This window comes from Amblyomma maculatum, chromosome 4 (genome assembly GCF_055883805.1).
Source record: "Amblyomma maculatum isolate TAMU_Amacu chromosome 4, ASM5588380v1, whole genome shotgun sequence".
NCBI classification, from domain to species: domain Eukaryota; kingdom Metazoa; phylum Arthropoda; class Arachnida; order Ixodida; family Ixodidae; genus Amblyomma; species Amblyomma maculatum.
Genome location: NC_139347.1, coordinates 3,241,595 through 3,268,851, shown reverse-complemented (window position 1 = coordinate 3,268,851; position 27,257 = coordinate 3,241,595). Strand labels below are relative to the sequence as shown.

Sequence of the window (27,257 nt, the reverse complement as noted above, 5' to 3'; positions counted from 1 at the left end):
AGCAATACCGTCACGCGCTTGGCTTGATCCGTGCACGCCACAGCCACCTAGACAAGCACGCCCGCTTGCTCGTCTATCTACTACGGCGGGCGCCGGCTCCAACTGCGTGTCCGGTGTATGCTACGTATTGCGAGGTACGGGCTGCGGACTCCGTGAAGGTTTTAAACGGGTCTTTATTTAGATAAAAGCTACCCAAAGAAAAGAAGAGGGCCCCAGGCCCTAAAAGAGAGCGGGCTCCCCGAGCAGCCGTTCTCGTCTGCTGCTGGAGGAAGACTATTCTTCACCGCTGCTGGCCGCACTCCACACATCGTGGTCACGTGACCGAGCCGCGGTTCCAGGAAGCGATGGTCTGTAGGTGGCCGAGCCGGGGCCAACCCAGAGTTCCAATGCGGGGAGAGAGGAAGGTGACGGTCGCTCTTCGCGACCCTCATAAACATGTCAAGTCCGAGCAGGGCGCTTTCCTTCCTAATGAGAGCACCGCGTCCTCGCTGGCACCCCGTGGCGCGGAGGGTCTGCTGGCGCGCTCGCAGCACATTGTTCAAGAATTCGAGTGTTCACAGCCACCAGCTACTCGGAACGTAAAATACGCTACGAATGGGCTAGGAGGGCATTCGCTCTACGTAGTAGCTTTGGCCTGCAGCCTTTTGAATTCGAGTTCGACCCACTCAACTTCCGGCTGAGCCAACGGAATGTAGGTGCAAAGGTGTTGCTTCACTTAAAGTGGTAATATTACTGCAATTCGGGGAAGGGACTTGCGTCATTCTCTTGGTCGCCTAGATTTGATTCTGTGTCTCCAGTTTCTTCATCTCGTTCTATCATAGTCCTCCGCACGTCAGCGACAGCAGCTGAAAGCTCGGGTTTAGTTGTACCTAACTCCTATATAACGCAAGAAGCATGAGAGTCGCGATTTCGCAAAGACAGTACCTTAGATACATAAAATAAGTATGAGCTATAAAAAGAAAAGATAATAAAAAAGAAAGTTCAGTCTGTAGCACATGTTGAAATGCTGTAATCACATCGAAAATAGCTAATAAAAACGGGAAAGTTTTTGTAATTTCTGCATTTGACTTGTTAATTATTCACTTGCGACTACGTTCATTATTTTGGGCACTTGCATTCAAATTCAAATAATTTTGAACGAAATATTATGTTGATATCTGACGCGGAACGATATGAAAATGGAAGCACGCGCGAGCTCCTTATTCCGAATTAGGAATATATTCACCAAACTTTCTTCAGGTAGCGCGTATGCGCAGTTGGACTGCATAAAAATGAATGCATAGCTCACTGGTGATTTCATGCCAGCATGCTCACATATAACGTCAACTGTGCAGAGGTGTAAATAATCCAAATGTAACATCGGCGGTGCAATTTTTATGACAACGATGGCAATTTTGTAACAAGGCCAATGCCCCTAGGTGAGGGTAACGCACTACATTTCGTTTGCTGCTACTATTGAGGTTCAGGCTTTTAAATTTCGAGCAGTCACTGCGCTACTGGTGTGCTGACGTCATGTAAATATTTCTATTTCTACGCCGCCCTCCCTTCTCCGTCTTGACGCAGCGGCTGGCTTTCAGCGGATGAAGCAATGATTGGCTCTGGCGCCTTGTGAAAGAAAAAGATTTACATTAAACTAAAACTTGTTCCATTATATCGATGTAAATTATATTATTCTCATCCCTTGCTTCTCTCGGTGCGCAAGCTTGTTCGATATATCTTACCTTTCTGGCTCATTTTACTCTTCGTGGCTAGATCTGACGGTAGGATCGCAGTCGTATGAAATATAGTCCCTGGTTGTATCGATGTCAATATATCAGTAATCGACGGTTGCACTGGCACTTTTATGTTTTAATTGTCAATTTCTAGCATGTTTTCACTCAGCGAGGTTTTGGGTGCACGTACAAAACTTAAAAAATATCCGCGCAATAATGCGCAAAATAAACGATGCAGTCTTAAACGACACCCGGATGCAACTTCAGTGATTTCACACAAGATCACAATATCTGTGCAGTATAACTTTCATCTGATGGAATGTCACATAGAATCTGTTCTAAGTTCCGCAAAAGCTTAATACATTTAGAGTATGCCAACATTTCCACCTCAGTTGTGGCTAATAAATCGTGCTGAATATTACTGAAGGTTTCAAATTATTGACTAGCAGTCGTAACGTTGCAGGTACATGACTTGTTCTGTGGGTTATCAATAGCCCTGGTTTTAAAAATAAAAGCGGTATTTAAACTTAACGTTTACAGTGAATGGCCATCGATTCCTTCACACGGTACTGTCTCAAATTTTAAGAATTACCTATTCAATTTTTTTAACATGTTCCACATATTTTTGTAGCCCAGTGAAATAAAATTTGTTAGCAACGACTAGCACGGCCATATGGGTTGTTTAATATACTGTGTCTGCCCGTGAAGTTATCGTGCTTTCTGGAAAGACTTCAGTGGCTAATGAATTAAATTAGTACATGACCGAGACGCGCTCGAAACATAAGGTCAGCAACGAGTACATCGTACACAACCACGATAATTATTTTACAAGGACATACATACATACATACGTACATACATACATACATACATACATACATACATACATACATACATACATACATACATACATACATACATACATACATACATACATACATACATACATACATACATACATACATACATACATACATACATACATACATACATACATACATACATACATACATACATACATACATACATACATACATACATACATACAGTTCAGTCGTATCCGACTCTTCGTGACCCTATGGACCATGTCACGCCACTCTTTCCGGTCTCTCACTATCTTCCTAACATCACATAACTTCATCTGCAGTGCCTCGAGGATGCCATCTAACCATCGCGTTCACTGCCTACCCCTTCTCCGGCGACCCTCAACCTTTCCCAACATCAAATCTTTCTCCAGCGACTCATCTCTTCTTATAAGATACCAAAGTAGCTGAGCTTTAACTTTAGAATTTGACCCTCCAATGAGCAGTCAGGGTTTATGGTCGACAATATCGACTGATGTGATCTTCTGGCAGTCCAAGGAACTCTCAAGAGTCTTCGCCAGCACCTCAATTCAAACGCGTCAATTCTTCGGCGGTCAGCCTTTTTCACAGTCCAACTCTCGCATCCATACATCACAACTGGAAAGACCATAGCACTAGTTATACGGATCTTGGTTGGCAGACTAATGTCTCTGCTCTTTACTAGGCGGTCAAGGCTAACCATTGCTCTCTTTCCCACAAGCAGGCGTCTCCTAATTTCATGGCTGCAGTCTCCTTCCGAGGTAATCTTGGAGCCCAAGACGAGAAAATCTGTCACAGCTTCCACTTCTCGTCCATTGATGCTCCAGGACTTGATAGGGCAAGATGCCATGATATTTGTCTTTTTAATGTTCAGTTTAAGCCCAAACTTCTCACTCTCTTCTTGTACGCGCATCAGAAGTCTCTTGAGTTCCACTTCACTTTCTGCCATTAAAGTGGTATCATCCGCATATCTAAGGTTGTTGATACGTTTTCCAGCAATCTTCACTCCAGCTGAAGACTCGTCCAGACCGGCCTTCCTCATGATGCACTCTGCATATAGGTTAAATAGGCAGGGCGACAGTATGCAGCCTTGCCTCACTCTTTTCTCAATCGGAAACCAATCAGTAAGACCATGCCCAGTTCTGACTGTGGCCTCTTGCCCTTCTCACAGGTTCCTGAGGAGACAGATGAGGTACATACATACATACATGCATACATACATACATACATACATACATACATACATACATACATACATACATACATACATACATACATACATACATACATAAGTTTTATGAGTAGTCATAATTGCAGCAAACCCGCAGGCGAGTGAGAGCACTTGTGGGCACGGCACGGCAATTGATAGGAGCGTGGTCCTCACCAATAAGTAAACAATTATAAACTAAAGATGCATCACATCATAAAATACACCCTCATCATCAACATAATTATGAGCCGGGTTATAGTCACTGCAGGGTGGTGGTGTCTCCCAAATTACTCCAACTTACCCGGTCCTGTGCTAGCTGCATACATTTGCCCCTGCGAACTTGTTTACCTGATGCGCCCACCTAACTCTCTGCCTCTCCCCATAGTACGTGGCAAAAACACGCTCACATTACTTGCTGTGTAGCTTGGCTAAACAGCCATTATTTAGCTTCTCGTTTAACTTGCATAAGTGACGTAGACTGTTTGGTTTCATTTGGCAGACTATTAAAATATCAGGGAACATAATAGCCACGACATCCTTTTCCTCAGTGTTCACCTTTGGTAAATTAAAGAGCGCGATCCTGCGAAACACTGTTTATTCAGGAAGTTTGAATTAAAATTATTTCTTGTTATAGCCGCAAAAGCAAAAAGATCCAGTATAGGGTAGATTTATGCGTTTAACTTTTAAGCACTCTCAATAAAGTTTTATGAGACAGCTCCATACATAGTATTATTTGCGATTTGGTACAGCAATTTATTTACCTCAACAATTCTTGAATTGGACCAAGAACCATACACTTTTACTCCATACCCTAGTACTGATTCACCCGAAGCTCTAAAAATCATTTTCCGGTGCCTGATTGGGCAGGTGAACCTTAAAGGGACACTGCAGCACTTTTGGCAGAAGTCGAGATTTTAGTGGCTTATAACAATTTCTCACGCCGCGAACTCGACTATCTAATTAAATTTAGGCAGAAACAAGCGCCAATTGTCTTTTTTTTTTTTAAGTTAAAACATGTGACCGGCACTACCGGCACCTCGAGACACGCCGCGGACCGCGCCGCCGCCTGCGATTGGTCGAGCCGTCGTGACGCCGTCGTGAGGACCCGAACCTGCCGATATACATCCTGCGCTGCCCCGCATGTAGCTGTCACAGCTCTCTGCGACGTTATAAAAGCTGTTGCGGCACGCTAAAGTGACCATCTGGGTCTCGTCCCATGTATACGCACCAGAGACGGCGGCAAACGACGCAGCATCGACGAAGCGAAGGCCAGCCATCAGCGTCTACTGGCATCGAAATGTGGCTCTGGCATGTAGAACGGCATTTTGCAAAGCTGCATATGTTTTTATTGGCCGAAATTACATGTATGTGTGGGAGCGTTCAACGCAGCGTTTGTCACATTATTTTCAGACTCGGAGGCAAATTCAGGCGTCCCTATAACGCTCTGCCTAGTAGAGAAGTGACGAAACTCGTTGAGGTGATTGCTTGTTGCCTGGCTAGCTGCGTGCTATCCGAGTACTCGGTGTATTCTTGATTGTGGTGTAGAGTGTTTTCGGTCCTCTCGAGACATGGTGAGACCGATGATTTGGAACTGGATGTTCCAGCCACATATTTTGAACATCGCATCGCTTCCCGAAATGTTTACATACAAATAAGATTCGGTTATCAGCAAAATAGTCTCGTCGCTGCTGCGTTTGCCGGTATTGAAGGTTGGTCGCACTTTTTTCCTTGAAGGTTTGTGCTACAGCTCGGCGTTCAGCGAAAATTACGCCCAAGGTAGCAGAGCACCATCGAAGAGCCGGCGATAGTAAATTTGCCAGCGATGCCAAAGTGATTCCAGCGATGCCAAACTGCCAAACTGATGATTCCAGAGCACAAAATAGTGCACATAGACATCCAGAAGATTAGTTGCAAGTCATGAGATCAGGCAGCAAGCTCCAAAGGTCAAGAATTAGTAATTGTTAAAATGGTAGCAATGGCCTGTACACTTCAAAACCTCAAATCCCAACCCTGTGAATGTAATCATGACATAACTGGCAAAGATGTTTGAGACTACTTCTGTTTTGGCGTGACCGAGTGGTTAGCGTAGAAAGCTTTGGAGCAAGAGATACCGAGTTCGAAGCGCACTAGTGGTGCTGTTTTTTTCTTTCACTAATTTTTTCCTGTTTTTTTTTTACTTTTTTTTATGCAGTTGATGTGCTTCGTTGCTTTAAAGTTTTACCTTTTATCCAAGCCGTTTTTTTTCTCCGGGTGACCACTGCCACCAGTGAGGCGCGTGCCATTATGCCGCGCCCCAGTACGCACAGTCTCCAGCGTCATACAGTGCTCATAATCAGGTATGGCACTGGGGCGCTGGGACCCAGCGGCACTGGTTTTGGCAATAGTGATGCAGCAGTGGAATATGCTATTTCAGCTTTCATGTGTGCGTTGATCCACAGCAGTATATTCGCAATATAGCTTTATATGGTTATGCTCGAATGGTAACTATACGGGAAGCTTGACGCAACAGATAGTCGAGGCTCGCAGCCGCTGGTGGCAACTCTCCTTCCGAAAGGGAAGTGCACAATTTCGGTCGTGGTCAATAATAAAAAAAAAAAAATCGGGTACATGCCCGCTGCTCGTCTGCAATTTTTTTCGCGCGATTAATTGTATTTTCACGTAGGACATTATATTCCTTCACAATAGGTGTTTATATATTGCTAGAAAATAGCTCTGCCAGGTGCATTGCGGCTTCTCTCAGAGAAAAACATACTGAATTCAGCAATTATTGCAGTTTCCATTGCCCAGTAATATGGTCGGAGTAAACTTGTCGCTTTTCACAGAAGCGACCCACTGCGCTCGGAGCTTTTTCTCTTGCGGGAACTTGTGGAAACTGACATCGTCGCGGCCGAAGGTGCTCGTACACCAGAAGGCACAGCAGTACCGCATGTTGGGACGGGTTTTCAACTCAAGCGACATGTTGAACTTGCGCAACTTCGAAACACGAGCAGCAACACAGGCTAAAAACGCACTCGGCTGTTGGGAGCGCCTGGCCTATCCTCACGGCTGACGCCACGCACGCCGGTGCGGGTGAGGTTTCTCATCACTCTCCTCCTCTCTTGCGCCGTCGCGGGCCGCGGGAAGTTTTAACGATGCGCTTTCAATCGGCGATCGCTCTGGCGTTTTCGCAATAATCGTAAAAATAACTTCACAGACCTGATCAACGATGAGTCGACTTCAGTACAGTGGAAGGTGAGCAAGTTTGAAAACCACTGCAGTTTCCCTTTAACTTGTCAATTAGACTCATGCATTTGGAAGACGACTGACATTGTTGAATGAACTAAAGGCCAAGGTGCTTCCCAAAAGATGAGGATGGCAGAGACTCGCATGGGCATCCACTACATCCTACTTTATGCAGACCAAACGTTTCACTCAAGGTTAGAGTTTTGTTCGGGTTTCTAATGCAAAACACAATACCATCATATTTATTCAAATATAGTTGGTTCGAATAAACCCACATTTTTATGCTATAAACATATGCTTGAAGCAAATCTTTATCATGACCAAAGGATCTATGAGACATAACTAGTTCTCTGTGGTCTTCGTACTGGAAAAGTTTGGGATTTAGTGCGTGATTGCCAGGGTCATAATAAAAATGTTTAATAATAAAGGGCCAAGTATGGATCCCTGTGGAATCCCAAATTAGACCTCGACAAAATCATTGTATTGTTTTGTTTTTACCATGAACGCTTGAAATCAATTTAAAAAATTGCTCATAAATAAAATTTGATGTGGCCCTTTTGAATACAACCTTATCTAACTTATATTTAGGAATAGAGGGACCAACAGCTTCAAACGCTTTCTCCATGTCAAAATAAAAAAAAAGCCAGGAGATAAATTTTATTATGATCTATACCCTTATTTAAGCACTTCAGTTTATAGCACTTCAGTTCAGTTCAGTTCAGTCGTTCAGTCGTGTCCGACTCTTCGTGACCCTATGGACCATATCACGCCACGCTTTCCGGTCTCTCATTATCTTCCTAACATCACATAACTTTATCTGCAGCACCTCAAGGATAAGATACCAAAGTAGCTGAGCTTTAATTTTAGAATTTGACCCTCCAATGAGCAGTCAGGGTTTATGGTCGACAATATTGACTGATTGGATCTTCTGGCCGTCCAAGGAACTCTCAAGAGTCTCCGCCAGCACCACATTTCAAACGCGTCAATTCTTCGGCAGTCAGCCTACTTGCATCCATACATCACAACTGGAAAGACCATAGCACGAGTTATACGGATTTACAGCCCTTAACCCCCGCTAAAAGCCATACTGAGTTCGATAGATTACAGCATATTTTCTACAAAATGCTTACATATGTTTAATCTCTTGCACAGAATATTTGGGGGGAATCATTGCACAAACCAAAAGTTATCATGGCCTGCTGATTCTTTAAAGTTTACAGTACTGTCGTTTTCAAAATTAGGATAAATATAACTAAGCAGATAAAAGAGTGCTTATAGATTGTGCAGCAAGATATGCGCGATAGAGCTCAGTAGTTATAATAACTACCAAAATGCCGCTACACAGTTTTTTTACTTCAGATTTATTTTAAAGAATATATTGCAGATAAAAGCCCATCCACACCGACATTCAGGTTGAGTTTTAAAATTTCCATTGTCAATTTAGGCTAGAGATATGTGATTAAAATATGCATATCATTTGTCTGGCATTGCAAGGTTATATGATGTGGTCGCAACGGGACGTATCTTCGCCAAAACCAACTTTTCGCATCATGAATTGCACGAATGGAGCAAACTTTTGATTTCTTAGCAGCGAGAATAATGCAGTTTTGTAAGTCTGCAATGTGGAAAAGCTATCCCTACAAGTAGTAAAATTAGACATATTTTTACGGAAAATATTCACAGTACGGCAGTTGTCCATACCACGTAGGATGATCACAGCACAGCACTCGCTGTTGTTGTTGTTGTTGTCCAAATAACTTATGGCACATACCCACAGAGGGGGATCGGCCAAGAATTGGATAGCAAAGAAATTTTTTTTTTTAATATACTTGCATAAAAAAAAATGATTTGAGGGGTAGAGAAAAGGAAACAAAACGGGTAATAGGTGTAATATAAAATGAAAAGTGGTAACACTCACGGGAGATTGACACTACAATTGTAGAACAAGTGATGTTTAAATATTTAGCAAGGCAAACGATTTGAGTCCAGTAAAAAATTTTGCATGGCGGTAAACACAGACCTGTGACTGTGCCCAAGGATGGTGGCGCCAAATGATAACAATGTCGGGCTGCTTAAACTAAGGCCAAGCTGTTGCAATGGCCTTTCCATCAACTGTTTTCTCAGCGTAGTAAAGCGGCGGCAAAACAATAAAAAGTGATCTAATGTTTCTTGTTGACCGCAAAATGCGCAGACGGGAGACAGTGCCAAACCAGACCTGTAAAGATAGAAATTTAAAGGTGGGATACGGCATCGCAGCCTGGTTAGTGAAATCTCAAGTTGCCGTGAATGACATAATTTTCTATTCCAAGAATAATTTAGATGCAGGTAGTCATCAGATCTTAAACGATGTCCATTTTTCATATTTAATAGGACGTTTCTTCGAAACCTCGCTGCGGTGATGTACGCGGTCGCCGGAAGGATAGATAATACGGGGCCATTAAGGGACTCTTTTGCCAAATTGTCAGCATATTCATTTAAAGTCACATTGCTGTGGCCTGGGACCCATACCATATGTATAATTTTCAAATGTCTAGGGATCAGGGAGACAAAGATTTTTACTATTGCAGAATCCACCGACGAAGAGAGAGATGAACATAAGGATAGAGAGTCGGAAATTACTGCCACTTCAGAAAAAGAGGAGTCTAATTTCCGTAAAGCGAGTACCACCGCCAGAAACTCCGCCTCAAAAATTGGGGTGCAGTCCGGAAGCCGTACAGAAAAAGACCAGTCTAAATGTGGACAATATATACCCACACCCGCCTTTTCATTACATTGAGATGCGTCAGTAGCTACAACTAAACTATCAGAAAGACTTCTTAAATGATCTTCTAATAATCCGTTTAGAATAACGGATGATAAGTTTTTAGCATTATTCGAGAATATGTCGTCAAAGACAATTTTAATAGATGAACCGATGGTTTGTATGGGTAGAATACAGCCCAGCACTCGTCTGCGTCTTCTTCTTCTGGGAGTCTGTCGCACTTCTTTTTCGTCAGCACGGCCAGTGAATACCACTCAATAACACTACCCCCCCCCCCCCCCCCCCCCCCTCGGGAAAATCACAGTCCGGGTGCGTTCTACGTTTGTGAAACAGAACGTGCATAATAGGGCTTCAGGCGGGACACATGTACTATTTTAGAGGATGGCGCTCTGGACGAGGATTTCGGAGGCACAGATTCAACTTCGTATGTGACGTCTGTCACGGGGCGCAAAACTCGGTAAGGGCCTGTGTTACGGGGCAAAAGTTTTTTCCCACAAGCCCACGCGACGGCACGGGAGCCACAGCAAGACGAGTGACCCAGGAGTGTAGTGGACATCACGGTGGCGACTATCGCACCGGAACTTTTGAGAGTCTTGGGATGCAGAGAGCCTGGCATGAGCTATCCTGCGGGCATCATGAGCGCGGGCTACGGCATCACTAGCGTAAGTACTGGTGGCGTCTGCCGCGGGTAGTGAGGTGTCGAAGGGCAGTAAAGGGTGTCGGCCAAATAACAGATAAAATGGGGAGTATCCAGCGGTAGAATGGACAGATGAATTGTAGGCGAATGTCACAAAGGGTAGATGAACGTCCCAATCCCGGTGGTCGTCAGACACATACATGGACAGCATGTCTGTGAGGGTACGGTTTAGGCGTTCCGTGAAGCCGTTGGTCTGGGGGTGATAAACTGTGGTGAATTTGTGACGGATGGAGCACGAACGGAGAATTCGTCAACCACTCGCGACAGAAAGCAGCGGCCACGGTCAGTTAGTAGTTCACGAGGGGCACCATGATGTAGAATCACGTTTTCTAGGAGGAAGTCAGCGACGTCTGTGGCGCAGCTGGTCGGGATGGCTCTGGTAATAGCATACCGCGTAGCATAATCGGTGGCTACGGTGATCCATTTGCTCCCTGAGGCGGAAACTGGAAATGGCCCAAGAAGGTCAACACCTACACGGGAAAACGGGTCAGTGGGTATGGGGATCGGCTGCAAATGGCCTGGAGGCAAAATTGTGGGCTTCTTTCGACGCTGGCACAATTCACATGAGGCAATGTATTGCTGGACGGAGCGGTAGAGCCCCGCGAGTAGAAGCGTCGGCGCAGGCTATCGTATGTGCGAGAGACACCCAGGTGGCTAGCCGTAGGTACATCATGGAACTGGTCAAGGATGGTGGAACTGGAACGCAGATGTTGAGGAACGACGAGCGAAAGGTCTGCGCCGTCTGGTCGCATATTGCGTCGGTATAGGGTGTTCTCGTGGAGTACATATAAGGCAAGAGATGGATCAGGTCGGTCGCAGGTCAAACGGAGGATAATGGAATGGAGCAAAGGATCTAAGTGTTGTTCGTCGGCAATGTTAGAAAAGGCCGACACAGACAAGACACATGCGTCATCGTCACAGTCGGTAGGACTAGGGGAGTCGATGGGATGACGGGATAAGCAGTCTGCATTTTGGTGAAGCCGGCCGGACGTGCACGCGACGGAAAATGTATACTCTTATAATCGATGCGCCCAGCGCCCCAAACGGCCTGTAGGATCTTTGAGGGAGGAAAGCCAACACAAGGCATGATGATCTGTTATAACCGTAAAACGCCGGCCAAACAAGTAAGGGCGGAATTTTGTAATAGCCCAAACAAGTCCCAGATACTCTCGCTCTGTGATAGAGTAATTTTGTTCGGACGTAGATAAGAGGCGGCTGGCATACGCAATCACCCTTGTGCGGCCGTGTTGTCGCTGGGCAAGTATAGCTCCAATGCCATGGCCACTTGCATCGGTTCGGAGTTCAGTATTGGCAGATGGGTTGAAATGGGCCAAGACGGGTGGAGTTGTGAGAGCGGCAATAAGTTCCGAGAAAGCTGAACTTGTTCAGGCCCCCAGGAGAATGAAACGTCTTTCTTTAGGAGATTGGTGAGAGGACGAGCTGGCGCTGCGAAATTCGGGACGAATCGTCGGAAATAAGAACATAGCCCAATAAAGCTTCGAACATCGCTGGTTGAACGTGAAGTGGGAAAATCTCTGACGGCACGAATCTTGTCGGGGTCAGGCTGAACGCCGGCAGCATTAACCAAGTGACCAAGGACTTTGATTTTTCGGTGAGCAAACTTGCACTTTTTGGAGTTTAATTGCAGAGCCGCGCGGCGAAAAAGCGCTCGGATTGTAGAAAGACGACGGAGATGGCTTTCAAATGTAGACGAGAAAACTATTACATCGTCAAGATAACACAAACAAGTCGTCCACTTGAAGCCTTGGAGCAAAGAATCCATCATGCGTTCGAAGGTTGCTGGGGCATTGCAAAGGCCAAAAGGCATGACTTTGAATTGATAAAGGCCGTCAGGGGTGATGAACGCTGTTTTTTCGCGGTCTCTCTCGTCGACAGAGATCTGCCAGTAGCCGGAACGAAGGTCGATGGACGAAAAGTAGCTGGCTCCGTGCAAAGTATCGAGCGCGTCGTCAATACGCGGAAGAGGATACACATTTATTCTGATTATATTATTTAAATGACGATAGTCAACGCAGAATCTCCAACTGTTATCTTTCTTTTTGACCAACACAACAGGGGATGCCCAGGGGCTACTGGAAGGCTCAATTACATCGTTCGCCAACATTTTGTTGACCTCTATTTGGATGACGCGTCGCTCGGCAAGCGAAACACGATAGGGCCACCTGTGAATAGGACTGGCGTCACCGGTGTCAATGCGGTGAGAGACAACTGTGGTTTGACCCAATGGGCGGGTACCGAAGTCAAAAAGGTCACTGTAGGTGAGCAAAAGCTGTTTTAACTCTGCGGCTAATTCAGGCTGGAGATCAGCTGCAATCATGCTTTTAACAGGATCAGGGCGCGATGTAGAGGACGAGGGAGGTTTTGCAGGGTAGTCAGAGCTGTCGGTAGTCAGAGCTGAAATGGCACAATCGGTCATCATCAACAGCTCTGCTAGTCAAATTCCCTCGGGCAGAACTTGAGTTGATAAGATGAAGTTAAGGACCGGGAGAGTGGTACGGTTCTGGGAGATATGCACAATCAGATGGGGAAGGGTGACGTGCCGCTGCAAGATGACATCAGTAATGGGACACGCGAGATAGTCGCCGTCTGGGACGGGTGGGAATGGCGACATAGGGATGTAGACGGCAGCTTCAGGAGGAAGGCGGCAGAACTGTGCTGATCGAAGGAGGGGGAGCAGGAGGGGTCTTCAGAGCAGAGCGGAAGGTCCAAGCGAAGTAGGCCGGTAGAGCAGTCAATGAGGGCAGAGGGGGCTGTTAAAAAGTCAATGCCAAGGATAACGTCGGGGGGGCATTCTTGGAGGACGGTGAACAACACTGCAATATGACGGAGTAACTCGCGTTGTGCACATGCCAACCACGGCAGCAGGGTTTCCATTGGCGACGCGAACTGTGTGCGAGACGGCTGGAGTAAGGACTTTTTTGAGGCGACGGCGAAATGAGGAGCTGAACGGACAGTTGGGCGCCGGTATCAATGAGAGCAGAAACGGGAAAACCATCCACAAGGACGTCGATGGGATTATTTTGTAGGGCAGGGGTCAGCAGAGGTTTTTCAGTCCGGGTCACAAATGCAGCGTCACCTACGGGAGCTGCATTGGCTAGTTTTCCGGTATGTGGCTGGAATAGGACGGGGACAAACTGTGGCGAGGAAGAGGAGAACGCGAGCGTCGGGTCTACGGGGATGGTGAACGGTTGGCAGCACGAGCAGGGACACCAGGGTCAACAGTGGTCTGGTCGGGGCGAGGTGAGGTATAGCGAGGGGCATAGTCTCCGCGGCGGTCGACGTAGGTGAATTGGCGAGATGGCGTGTACCAACGGCTACGGCAGTGGCGGGAAATGTGGCCAACGCGGGAACAAGTAAAGCAGATGGGGCGATTTTCATGGGTATGCCACTCATTCGGATTGCGCGGTACTGATATCGAGGCGAGACACCGGCGGGAGGTGAGGCAGCTGCAATCACTGGAGGGGCAGGTCCTGAATCCACTGTGTCGGTGCGGCACGTAGAAGGGAGACCCATATTGGCAACCTCTTGGCGAACAACAGCCTGAATGAGTGATATTGTAGCCAAGGTGTTGTCGGGGGTATGCGAGAGTGAAGCTGCAGGAGTCATTGCCTCGAGCTCTTGGCAGACGATGCGGGTCAAAGTAGTGTCATTAGTTGGCGGTCGAAGAGGCGGAAGATAGACACAGGAAGAGCTAACAGCCGTGTTCGGTAGCCGGTCGAAAAGATGAGATGCGCGTCTGTTTCGCTTGTTCGAAACGTCGGCACAGTTGTAGTACACAGTCCACGGTGGAACAATCCCTGCATAAATGGAGGTTGAAAGCATCGCCGGCAATGCCTTTTACTATGTGGCCGACTTTATCCTCCTCAGGCATGGCGTGGTCGACTTTGCGGCACAGGGATAGGACGTCCTGTATATAAGTGATGTAAGACTCTACAAACGTTTGCGCGCGAGAAGCGAGTGCCTTTTTGGCGGCAAGTTGACGGCCAATGGGCTTTCCGAAGAGGTCGTGGAGCTTCTGCTTACAGATATCCCAAGATATGAGGTCCTCTTCATGGGTCGCAAACCACACCCGCACTGTCCCAGTCAAGTAAAAGATGATATTAGCGAGCATAAGTGTGGGATCCCACCTGTTGTGCTTGCTGACGCGTTCGTATAGGGCCAGCCAGTCGTCGACATCAACGTCGTCGGTCCCACAGAAGGTTCCGGGGTCACGGTAATGGGCCATGGCGACAGCAGGTGCGGCGGCAGTAGATGTAGCGGCGTCAGTAGTCATAGTGGTGGTAACGATGCGTCGGCCACTGCGGAGATCCCGCTTGTGACGGGAATCGAAAGATTCACCTCCACCAAGAGATGTTACGGGAAATATTCACAGTACGGCAGTTGTCCACACCACTAAGGATGAACACAGCACAGCACTCGCACAGCACAGCCCTCGTCTGCGTCTTCTTCTTCTGGAAGTCTGTCGCACTTCTTTTTCGTCAGCACGACCAGCGAATACCGCTCAGTAAAAATATATTTCCGGTAATATTGAAGACCAAGAATCCAAGACCAAGAAATTACAAGGGTGCAACGCTGTTGAACCAAATATTTAGCGAAAGCATTAGCTTCGGGTGACCGAGCGTTGTTTTTCTTCTCTTTTTTTTTTCTTCCTAGGCCCACATATAAAGCCCCGCTTTAACCAAGCCGCATGAGCGTGCCTTATGAACGTGTATGCCAGGGTCCTAGCAGGCTGATTCTGACATAACCGTCCCATGTGAAACGAGAGACCCACGTTGACAGCTCTTGCCAGCCCACATATAAAGCCCCGCTTTAACCAAGCCGTATGAACGTGCATGATCGCTTGAGTTGGGAGCTCAACTCTCGCTTTTGTATCACGTGGGATGTGACGTCACGCTCTGCGCCGCGGTTGCGTCCGCGCTACGCCGACTGCTTGAGTTCGTAGCTCAGCTTTCACCCGAGTGTCACGTGGGGTGTGACGTCACAGCGTCACGCTGGTAAGACGTGGCTAACGGCCGCGTTACGCTGAAGGCTCGAAACCTATAGTAGTATTGCTTTCGCATTAAAACAATTAGTTGTGGCTTAGGCCTGGTTAACCTCAGTTGAATAGCGAAAGCAACGGCGGAAGTTTTTGTTGCGTGCTACATTATTCCGCTATCACGCCTTATCAATGTAAAGTGCTACACTATTAGGGATACCTAGGCTCATCATTTAAGGGTATGACGCGAGAGCGTAAGCTGCCAGGTATGGACGTGCCTGCGTGCCGTAGGGGTAACAGAAGGCAAACGGTTCTGGCAGACTGATTCTAATATCACCCTCCCATAGAATAGCAGCGACCCGAGTTGGCGGCTCCTGCCCGTGACTAGGGGTAACGTGAATTGATATATCATGGCAGGCTGATTTTTTTTTAATGAGAAAACTCTAGCTACGCCTCTTCACGGCGTAGCTGCGGCCACCCGAGGTCTCGCTTTGGCTGACGTAGTGTTACTTTCGCAAAAAAAAAGTGAACTAGTCTATATTCCGCGCACATAAGTAACCTGCATGGCACAAAATATCAGCTTTTAGACATGTATAATCTCTAGACTATAGTCAGGAAATTACTGTATATTATAATTTTCTTATCTGTAATCATGCAAGTAGAAATAAGGCGTGCCCACGTTCGTCTTCTTTTTTCTTTCTGGTTGATTCAAGTACTTTTATATCTACGTTGAAATGTGCTTTTTGTGATCCAGTGAGTTCTCTAGCACTGTGCGAGGTTTATCTCGAATTTCATTACATCAAACACGTGATCAAATGTTGAGGCCACATTTCAGTATGGTACTCGTGTCTTTATTGATGCTTGCTATTCTGCCTTTTTGTAGTGTGAAGTTCACAGTGGTAGTTAACAGTTTACAAATTTTTCTCAAAATCAACAATGCGAAAATGAGCATTGGACAAATTTTGACAATTTTATGATATATGTATTTTAGCCCCTGGATAGGAACAGCTGATTGTTTTATTTGTGAAATCTGAATATTGCCAAGTTTATCACTTTTTTTTCTCGGTAAGCTTGTGACCAAAAAATCGCCGTTTTTCTTTGCGCGTGTTCTTCTTAGTTTTTTTCTAGTCAATACACGTGAACTGTAAGTTGCATTCATTTTTCTATGCAGTTCTTAGTCAGCTACCAATGACATGGCAAGGAGCATTGGGAATCTTTTTAAGCTCGCTTCTTCTATGATAATTCTAGTATGGCTAAGCTGAGTTCGTCTTTTCTTCCAGTTCGTTTTGTATGCGTTTAAATTTTATTATGGTGTTTTGTAAATGGATTAGGGGACAACATTTTGAAGCTATAAAAATAATGTTGTGGGGTTCTATGAGCAAAGTCACCTACGGCCATGTACTGGAAACAACGAACCTTGACATTTCTGTAATTCGGCACCAAAGTGTCGTTAAATATGTTCTTTGTCTCTATCAAGACCTGTCGCTGGCATTATGATTAATGACGTATGAAGCTGGAACCAATATATATCAGTGAATACTAGTGACGTCACAGCAGTGCAACATGACATACTATCAACAGCACAGCGGTACACGATATCGGCCAGCCGCGTCACCGGCGGGCGGCGGTCTGATCGGAAGGTGTCGCTACTGATGCACAGACATTGGCACCCGGGAGAAACATTCTCGCCGATGAGTCTACGACATAACTAGCTTTTCTTGCTACTTTATTCTAAATGCAAATAAGCGAAACAAGGCTATATTTCATATGTTCACACTTCGACACTCAGCAGAAAATATAAGAACCAAAATGCGGCGTTTTGTCATACCTAGGTGTTTCAGACGATGAAGCATTTAACACGAAGCTTCCCAAATAAGTCAAAAACTGTGCGCTCAAAACCAAATACCAGCAAATAAAAAGTTTTTTCTACAGCTTCTAAATGTTATTTCCTTTTAAGAAGCAAGCGAATACCAATGGTAGGAATTAGAAGATATTTTCAACATTTTTTTTAAGGGCGTCATGCTCCCTATTTTTCTTTTCTTTTTCCTATGCCGAGAAAAAAAAAACGAGTCAAAACAAAGTTTTTCTCAAACTTTTTTTTCTTTTTGGAGCCCTCTCATCTCTAACTGAAATGCTCCTCCTCGAAGTTCAGTTGTTGAAGCGGCGTTGTTGATCAAAAAATTATGAGAGGAATTATGAGAGGAGAGGAAAAAATGAAGAGAGGAATTCCTCAGAATTAATCAGTAAGATAGTTTCAGCTAAGGATACAAGTAGGTTTCAAAATAAAGCGCGGTCAAGAATGGTGCTTAAAAACCTAACAAACGATTTGAATGAATCGGAAGCGTAGGTAACAAACAATCGGTTTGGGACCCAAACGATGTAGCAGGAATATGCAGCTAATAGCAGCATAAAACTGAAAATTTGGATAAGAACTTTTACCAAGCTTACTTAATTTTACAGTACTACAGAGATCTTCCTATTCTTCTATTTCTGCTATATAATTTTAACTTCTTTATAGCCGCGAACGCCAGCCACCCAAGTTTCGTATGAAAAGCACGTGTCCTTGAAAGCCAGTAGCAAAAATACTCACCCCGCCGGGGTGAGTCCTTTTATATAAAAAAAAGAAAGAAATAAAAGAAAAGCCGGGTGGCGCAGTGGTTAGGACGCTCGACTAGTGTTCCCAAGGGCGTGGGATCGAATCCAGGCCTCGGCGGCCGCTTTTCGATGGAGGCGGAAAGGAAGGCGCCCGTGTACTGTGCGCTGTTAGTGCTCGTTAAAGAACACCAGGTGGTCAAAATGTCCGGGGTCTTCTACTACGGCGTCTCTCAGAGCCTGAGTCGCTTTGCGACGTTAAACCCCACAACCCAGCAAAAGTACTCAGCTACAAGAATTTATTTTTCACCTTTGAAGATAATATGAAAAAGCGACATATTTCTAGTTCTGTCGAAACGTTTCTGCACAATGCGGTCGAAGAAAAACATTCATAAGTACTTTCTCGAAATTGTTGCATTCACAAGCAGCAAACAACAAACAAGATGTTTAGAAGCTCAGCGAATCTTTTCGAAGTCGATGTTGCTTTCGGCGTAACAAGTGGATTTGCCCTCTGTCCGCGCAAATTGAGTGTTCTGCAGTTCTCCTAAGCAAACTGATAGTTCAGATTCTCTTCTTTCTTCCTGACTCAATTTGAGGTTTGTTAGTTTTGTTCGCCTCTCAACTGCCGAGCATGTGCACTCCTATTTCCCTTATATACCGTTTCTTGGCCATTTGTAGGAGCCGTGTTGGCGACATACAAAACGAGTAATTTGACCCATTCGTTTTGCATTGTTCGTTTTTTGCCTGTGGAGGTCATGGAGGTAAAGTTCACATAAGTGAGGAAGATCTAAATTGCAAGTTTTGTTGTAAGAATAAAACGTTGTTATCTTGTTTCATCCCATCAATTTCTGTATTCTGTCGACTAACATGCAACTCAAAGCTATTCCTGAATTCCCAAAATACGTATCCGACCGCTCATGACTGCACAGGATGTGAAAAAGAAAAAGAGCGCGCTTTAGCCGTAGCTAAGCTTAAATCTTACTCGCGGAAGGTAGAAGTGTTTTCGCACTCAATATTATCTTATTAAGCATTTTGAATTAGCTGAGACTAATCAAGCTTATTTGTCCTTACGGAAAGCATAATTACAGTGTGTGTGTTTTTAAATAGCAACGTATTACTCCAATGAGGCCTTATTTAGCCATAGGAGGAAGGTAATTACGTCCGTTGTGTGTTACAATAGCAATGCGTTACTGCAGTGAGACCTTAGAGAATTTAAACAGTCGTAAATACTATTAAGGTAACTGAGCATGACAAGCTGAACCACGCCTATAAAGATGTAACCACGCGAGTGCGTATTCAGACTTGTTCAGACTTTTTTGCTGTGTTTCACAAAGGTTCATGTAGTGGTAAATGGAACTAATCAGCTTTACCTTGACCTCGCTCGTTCTTACGGCACTCATTGTAGTCATGCTATTAAAAGTAGGGTATATGGCATATCCACGTATACTAAAACTAGGCTTGGCTATTCCCGTGACAGCAGTCGGTTAACGGATGGAAACCGGAAATAGAGTTATTGAACTAGACTAGATGTACCTTCACACACAAAATTGCAAACGGGCAGGGAGTTCCGCATGTATTCTCGGCGCCTTGTAGGATGGATTGGTATGTGCCCCCATGGGAACACTAGAAGGTTGCATGGCTGCGGTGCAAAGAACAAGAAGCTCCAAGTGCACTGCAGAGCTGGCATATCATATCAAATTGTGTTAAGAAGAAAAGTATATATATGGTCAGGATAAGAACAGACCATTCTTTCATTGTCAAAATCTGCAAAAAACAGGAGGTCAGTTTCATAGTAGGACCACTGTTGCATTCGGGCGGATTAATAGGCTCAGAAGTGTAAGATTGATGAAACAAGTCAAGATTCTGCACAGCTGCAATGTGCATTTTACGCGACCCATTCCGCAGCCTTGAAGCTCTGTCTGCCAATGCAAGGTACATCTTTTTTTTTTTTTCGCTTTTTTAGTAAGAAGTGCCATGCTGAAACTATGATTTATGATCAACAAGTCAGATTTTGTCTGTCCGTGATGAGATACATTTACTTTCAATGAGTGACAGCCACCCTGTAATGCAGTGGCCGCCCACTTCAAGCGGAAGTTCCTGGCAGTGACCGTGCGCCGCGGAGAATCGACGCGCCTGCAGTGCAAGGCCGAGGGAGAACCGCCCATCACGCTCACTTGGTCTCGAGAAGGCCGGGACTTCAGCCCATCGCTCGACCCTAGGCGAGTGCAGCCCAGAAATTAGAATATTTGAGAAAAGTGTCCAATGGGCTCGTTTCATGGGCAGTATGCACATGTGTCGCAACGGCGGTCATTTTGTGGCGCATGCTGCATAGCGAAAGGCCGTAAGCATATCTAATCGTGTTATCATCGCCTGATTCGGGTTGCACTGCTGAATATATGCACTGCACCACAAAATGGCGCCCATGACGCCCCCTATATCGAAATCAAAATGTTTATTTCACTGATAATATTCCAGAATGTGTCGCGAAATGATCTAAATCCTTAGCCGCTGCGGATAAGGACGGTTCATATTCAATCACGAACAACAAACAAAACAACCACATTATAAATAGATGCTACGAAAAAAAAAGGTGTCTTTGTTTTACGCACGAAATTCTTTGTTGGTATAGCACTGTTTCACCGAGGACACAATTTTCGACGCTTGCTTTAGGTTGCACGGCACGTTAGTCCATATTCTAATTCCGATGGAAGACGCGGAGCGTCACCGGTAATGTGTTACCAGCCATTAGTTGAGTAAATTTGTTTTCTGTGCCTGCCAAGTCTCGATTTCACTTTTTACATAAAATCAAGCTTTAATTGCTCATCGTCAAACGTTACCTACTTTCTAGAATGCTTCTTCTGTAATAAGCGGTACATCGGAAAGACAGTTAAATGACAGCAGCGTGTGTCTGCTCGATGGCTAAATGATCAACGGTGCAGACACAGGCAAAAACAACCCAAGAGTAGTTTCCCATCATTTTAACCAAAAAGAGCATACGTTTGAAGAAATTAAATTATTTATTGTTCTGGCAGGGCTTTAAATCTTGAAGGGACAGAAGATACAGGGAGGCATATCTAATCTATAAATTTAGAAAATCGGAACCAGCAATAATAAATATCTCGAAATTAACATTAGAAACCCTTAAATATATTCCCTCTGTGCCAGAGCTTTTTATAGTCGGAAACATATTTCTATATAAAGTTGATGGTAGAGTTCACAGCACGTGTGTACTCTATTCCTCTCCGCGACAGCATAGGTTACAAAGTGTTTTCTCAAATATGTTTCCTCCTTTCCACTTCTTACTTTGGTTCCCCCTTGAACGCTCGTCTATAGGAATTGGTAGGTGCAATTCACTTGATTTATTATTCTGTCCTTTGTCATTGCCCCCCCCCCCCCCGCCTCTTTTACGGAAAGCTTTTGATAACTGTTCCCCTGCAGCTGTATTCTTTATCAGGACCCTTTGGGATGCCTATGCCCCTTTCAAGAAAGGCGTGTCGTCATCGAATCTGATTTAGGTGTTGACTCATCAACCATCCCGCATTGTAGTTTGTCCTGCTGCTGCCGCTTTCTACTCTTTTTTTTTTTCAGGCCACGGGATCACCGGTCCCAGGCTCAGAAATACACACCAAAGGAACATTGTTTTCACTCCTTGCATTGCTGCGGCAGAACTTGTCGCGCCTCTCTCTGTCTCTGTGCGGCAGCCTCTCGGCGAGCTACGTCCACTGGATGATCGGATTCGGCTTGTCGTCTCGGAATCTTTGAGACCAGGGCCCGCTTGCACAAAACAATCTTAAGACTGTCTTAGCTAAGTCCAGACTTAACTGGAGTCTAAAGAATAGGCCACTAGCATGGCCGCTTAAGACTGGAGTCAAGACTGGGCTTCAGTCCTGACTTGAATAAGTCGCTTGTATGATTACGACTCTAGTGCTGTCATGGTTAAGACACAAGGACGCCAGGTTTCTAAGTAGAGAAATTAGGGAAATACAGGGATGCGCTGGCACTGTCCCTGCTGTAAGATGTACACATTCCGTCAATTTTGCGTTGTGTAAAATCCGTACCATTGCTTTTTGCGGCTTAAGATTGTGTTCCGAGGAAAAATGCCCCAAGTGGTTGCTGAGGCCGTTCTGGGAAGCCACTCTGGTGAACATGAACCCGAAGCGTTCGACGTTCGGAACACGAGCCGTCTTAAATAAGCTTGGTCTTTCTAAAGACACCATTTAAGTCTGGACTTAGCTCGGACTTTATCGTGCAAGCCGGCCCAGGTGTCTCCCTAGATCCATGGCGACTGCTGCCGTGAAATTGTCGAGAGCTCTTGCGTTGCTTTGGCACCGGCTAACAGGCAGCGGAGCCTATGTAGAAAGACCGAGGGCCACGTCTCCAGCGTAGCTGCGTTTGAGTGAAATAAAATTTTCATCACCACCACAACCTACGGTTGATTGACGTCATGGTTACCACATGACTAAGCAGAGGAGAGCGCTTGCTTACCTCGGTTTCGGTGGCGGCGGCTGAGCGATGTCGTATCTGCTGTGACGGAACCAAAGAACCCAATTAGCCGTCTGACCACTTTTGGATGCACTTGCCCGAGCCTAAAAGCCAGCGTGCTCGCTGGTGCCCAGGCGGCACATTGTCTTTATGGTCAACAGCTGCCACGTGGTTGCGCCTCGGTTCAAGATCAAGAACGCGCACATGGCGCACACGGCGAAGAAGCTACGGAGGGGGAAATAAAAGCTCTGGTAAGCGGAGCGAGCAAAGAAAGCCATTTCACAGGAATGTGGGAGTCCTATTGGTACTGCCTAAATAATAACTTATAAAGCTTAGAAAATACTAAAATAATCAAGGCGACATGCATATTTCTATAGGCATTCAATCTATCGAAGTCATTGTTGAAACGTGTGCGTGATTAAAAAGCCATTTTCTCACAAATAAAAAAGATCACTACTGGCGCTTTGCACGGTCCTGGAGTAAAGACCAAAACGCAGTGGCGCAATGCCAAGAAGAATAGCGTGACCACACTGACGCCGTTCCGAAATGAAAAAGCGCATGTTCGTGTTTATTTGTGCCTATAGCTGTGCAAAATTCCCACTACAAAATCTCAGGTCTCTTATATTAAAGTGGGTTTTACGGATCCATCTACAACGCGGTAGCTTGGATCCATATTTTCTGCAAAAATATCCCCCCCCCCCCCCCACACACACACACACACTATCATTAGTTGTCCCCGCACACAAATAATTTCTACTCGTTTTCTGCGTGTTTTACATTTTGCGCCACCTACTCGTTTGTCACAGGTATGCTGTGCAAGAAAATGCTGGTGACGGTTGGTCGCAGTCCGTGTTGCGCATATCCGACACGGACCGACGGGATTCCTCTGCCCTGGATTGCCACGCAGAGAACGCCTACGGAAGCGATGACGCTGTCTTCCAGATCATTGTCCAGGGTGAAATTTTTGAAACTGTATTAGCTTGGCACGGCATGCACAAAACGAGATATTCCGAGAGTATTTGTGCTCTGCCAGCCTCTTGTGCAATGCGGTAAATAGGTAGCGAATACGAAAGGAACGACGCTCGAGTTTTCTGCCTTTCAATGCCTCCCAAACAGAAACACGTGGAGATAAATGATTTCATTACCTACAACCAGACACAGAACTTTCCGCGACGCATTCCATAATAATAATGTTTACTTTTGAACCACCCGGTGATATCGCTCGAAACGCCTAGGAATTAATGACAGATAGTTCAGTTGTAAGAGTGAATTTGTTCAGGAGTAAAAATGTCCAGTAAACACTTGCTAAATGCTGTGTCTGCAATAACTAATATGTCCGCTGAAAGTTAACCTTCCCTCAGTATATAGCAGTATAGGAAATTCTACTTTATTTCACACGGCGAAGGCGTTTGCATACTTCATTTAGTGCTGAGGTCACACCTGGCTGTTGCGTCACCTCTAGTAGCCACGGGGGCGAAAGCTAATGAGTATTTCTGAAAAAGCTATTCTAGCGGTTACTGGCTCTCAATTAGCACTGAAAATGCTTTGTGCAGAATGTTTTTCGTTCAGAAAAAATTTATAATACTTCCGTCAATACTGCCCTTAAAATATGGTGAGTGTTATTTGGGTATGTTTAGTCAGTACTCTTTCAAAATCTTTGTTATAGCCACTCAAAAGCTTTTTCGGGTCTTTTGTTACGCTTGACGTGGTAATTTATACACAAAGGGCTTGCATAAAAAGAAAGAAAAAAAAAAAACAAGCAAAGAAAAGAAAGAAAGAGAAAGGAAAAAAGAGGTGTACAAGAAGCTAGGGATGAAGAAAAACGACAAAAGGATTACCTATCTTCATTTCAGTACCAGTATCAAATCATATGCAGTGCCCTAAACTTCTGTAAATATTTTTTCCAGATTATAAATAGCCTCTCCGTAAACAAATGAAATCAGCTTTGGGTACATTCCAGTTATGTTCGGCTCAGTGTTTTTTCTTTTATTATTTAGCATAAGTGTTTTAGTGCAGGGCGCTCTACGTACAATTTCTATTCAATTGATTTCAAATTTTGTGGAAAAAACGATTCCTAGACCAGCCTTCAACAGCATTAAAAGCCGTTAACTGCGGCATCATAAAGCCTCCCGTGGGTTCGGCAAGGCGCCACACTGGCGCTATTTATATCTCCTGCCAGTGAAAAAAGCGAAAGAACCCAGGCAAGATGTCAGGGAGATGTTCCTCAAATTTTCTAGAAGTACTTTTTGGATATGTTTAGGATTGCATATAATTGTGGCATTTTTCCAGTTTTGTGGAAGGGATGCCTGATTGCTGATGGCGATTGAGGAATTTCGCTAGGTTGTATTAGGCCGAGCGCAGCTGTCAACGATAAAAAAACCGGCGAAATTTGGCTTAATGAAACTCCCATTAAGTAATGCCGAAAGTTGGGCGAGTTGGTTAACATTCATGATGGAAAATAGCGCGAAAGTACACGAAGGACGGAAGGAAGTAAGACACGGACAAGCGCTAACTGCGCTTGTCCGTGTCTTACTTCCTTCCGTCCTTCGTGTACTTTCGCGCTATTTTCCATCATGATCATCAATGAAACTCTTCAGCGTACACCTCCGTGGTACTTCATTCAACAATGTTAGGATCGTGCCTTGCGTACCCTAGGATGTCTACATTACAGCATCTTTGACAAAACCAAAACCATAAATACGAAGCCTTATTTCGCGACAGAGCCACCGGGCAAGCCCCAAGGACTGGAAGCGACACGGACAACGAGTCGCACCGTTGCCATTACGTGGTTGGCGCCCTATTCAGGAAACAGCCCCGTCATCAAGTACCTGCTCGAACACAAGACGCCGAGTGGTAAGCTTAATTTTTAAGCTAGCTGCATAGATGATCTGTTACTTTCTCGGTTTAGGCAGTTCTGTTCTGCGTGATCTAATGTCGACGAAATGCCCGACTAATACGAACTCTTATGTGCTGACCTATGGAACTTACTCGATGTAAGCGGCGGAAGGTTTAACTGCACAGTAGACTGCCTATAGTATATAAAAAAAATAGAATCCAAAACACAACATACCTACCGCGGTAGCCGAGCAACAGCTGTACTTGATGCTGATCCCGAGTCATATGAGTTCGATCTTGGAGACGAAATAGAGACGAAATACAAGGTGTCCGTGTTCTGTGTAATGACAAAATCTTGTTTAAACCCTACGAGGTAGCCGAAATGTCCGGATACCTTCACAACAGGGTCCTTAATAGATGACCTCTTTGGGACATCAAACTCTGGACCAAAACCGAAGTTAACCTGAAGTCAGTATTCATTACCATAAATAAGCTGCGGCTTGTGACGCTTTCGTTCTTTGCCTTCCTTTAACCAAACTGTCTGAGGCAAATGAATGTAGCATGAAGTCAAATATAAGTAAGGAAAGAAAAAAAAATTTACAGGCCAATGAAATTGACGGCAAAAAAAGATGACATCGAGATAGAATATTTTAATAGGCTTACCTAACAAATAACGAATATAGGGATAAAAGCGACTACTGTAAATTCCTTACAGAGCAGAGCAGATCGTGAGACACTGCAAACAAAGGATTGGAGCGGTGTAGTGAGCGAAGGCTGTTGAAGACCATTGAAACAGCACAGTTGCTTAAATAACAATGGCTATCAGTTGGAGTTTTGGATAAAGAAAGGTGTTAGGCAAGGAGACACGATCTCCTCAGTGCTATTCACAGCTTGTTTAGAGGAAGTATTCAGAGACTTGGAATGGGAGCAGTTAGGGATAAGGGTAGATGGAGAATACCTCAGTAATCTGCGATTTGCTGATGACATTGCCTTGCTACGTAACTCGGGGGATGAACTGCGAATAATGATTGATGACCTAGACAGGAAAAGTAGAAAGGTAGGCTTAAAAATCAATATGCAGAAGACTAAGATAATGTTCAACAGCCTCGGGAAGGAACAGCAATTCACGTTAAGTAGCGAAGCACTGGAAGTATTAGGCGAATATGTCTACGTAGGACAGGTAGTAACCGCAGATCCGGACCATGAAAAGGAAATAACAAGAAGAATAAGATTGGGATGGAGCGCATTTGGCAAGCACTCGCAGATTATGTCTAGCAGCTTACCGGTATCGCTCAAGAGGAAAGTATACAACAGTTGCATCTTACCTGTACTCACCTATGAGGCTGAAATGTGGAGGCTAACCAAGAGGGTTCTACCTATGTTGAGGACAACGCAGAGGGCTATGGAACAAAAAATCGTAGGGGTAACATTAAGAGATAGGAAACGGGCAGAGTGGGTCAGAGAAATAACTCAAGTTACTGGCATTGTAGTGGAAATTAAGAAGAAGAAATGGGCATGGGCAGGACATGTAGTGCGAAGAGAGGATAACCGATGGTCGCTTAGGGAAACAAACTGGGTTCCAAGGGAATGAAAGTGTAGCAGCGGGCAGCAGAAAGTTAAGTGGGCGGATGAGGTTCAGAAGTTCGCAGGGGTCAAGTGGATGCAGCTAGCACAGAACCGGGTGAATTGGGGAAATATTGGAGAGGCCTTCGCCCTGCAGGGGGTGTAGTCCGGCTGATGATGATGATGATGATGATGATGATGATGATGATGATGATGATGATGATCTGTCGGAGTGAATGGTAGGAAATGCAAAAGCATGCACATATTCATTTTGACTTATCTAAAAATGAGGAGGGTAATAAAGACATTTCTTACATCTTTGTTTGTCTCTGCGCTTTTGCTATG

At 45.1% G+C, this 27,257-nt stretch overlaps 1 protein-coding gene across 1 annotated transcript in view; it reads left to right on the top strand.

The window, feature by feature from the left end:
* LOC146190218 (cell adhesion molecule Dscam1-like) overlaps window positions 1-27,257 on the top strand; it is a 175,672-nt gene that overhangs the window by 113,076 nt on the left and 35,339 nt on the right. Inside the window, exons 11-13 of the mRNA XM_084600681.1 lie at window positions 20,104-20,251; window positions 23,321-23,469; window positions 25,236-25,367. Of these exons, the coding sequence (XP_084456807.1) occupies window positions 20,104-20,251; window positions 23,321-23,469; window positions 25,236-25,367 (429 nt within the window). The remainder of the gene's footprint in view (window positions 1-20,103; window positions 20,252-23,320; window positions 23,470-25,235; window positions 25,368-27,257) is intronic.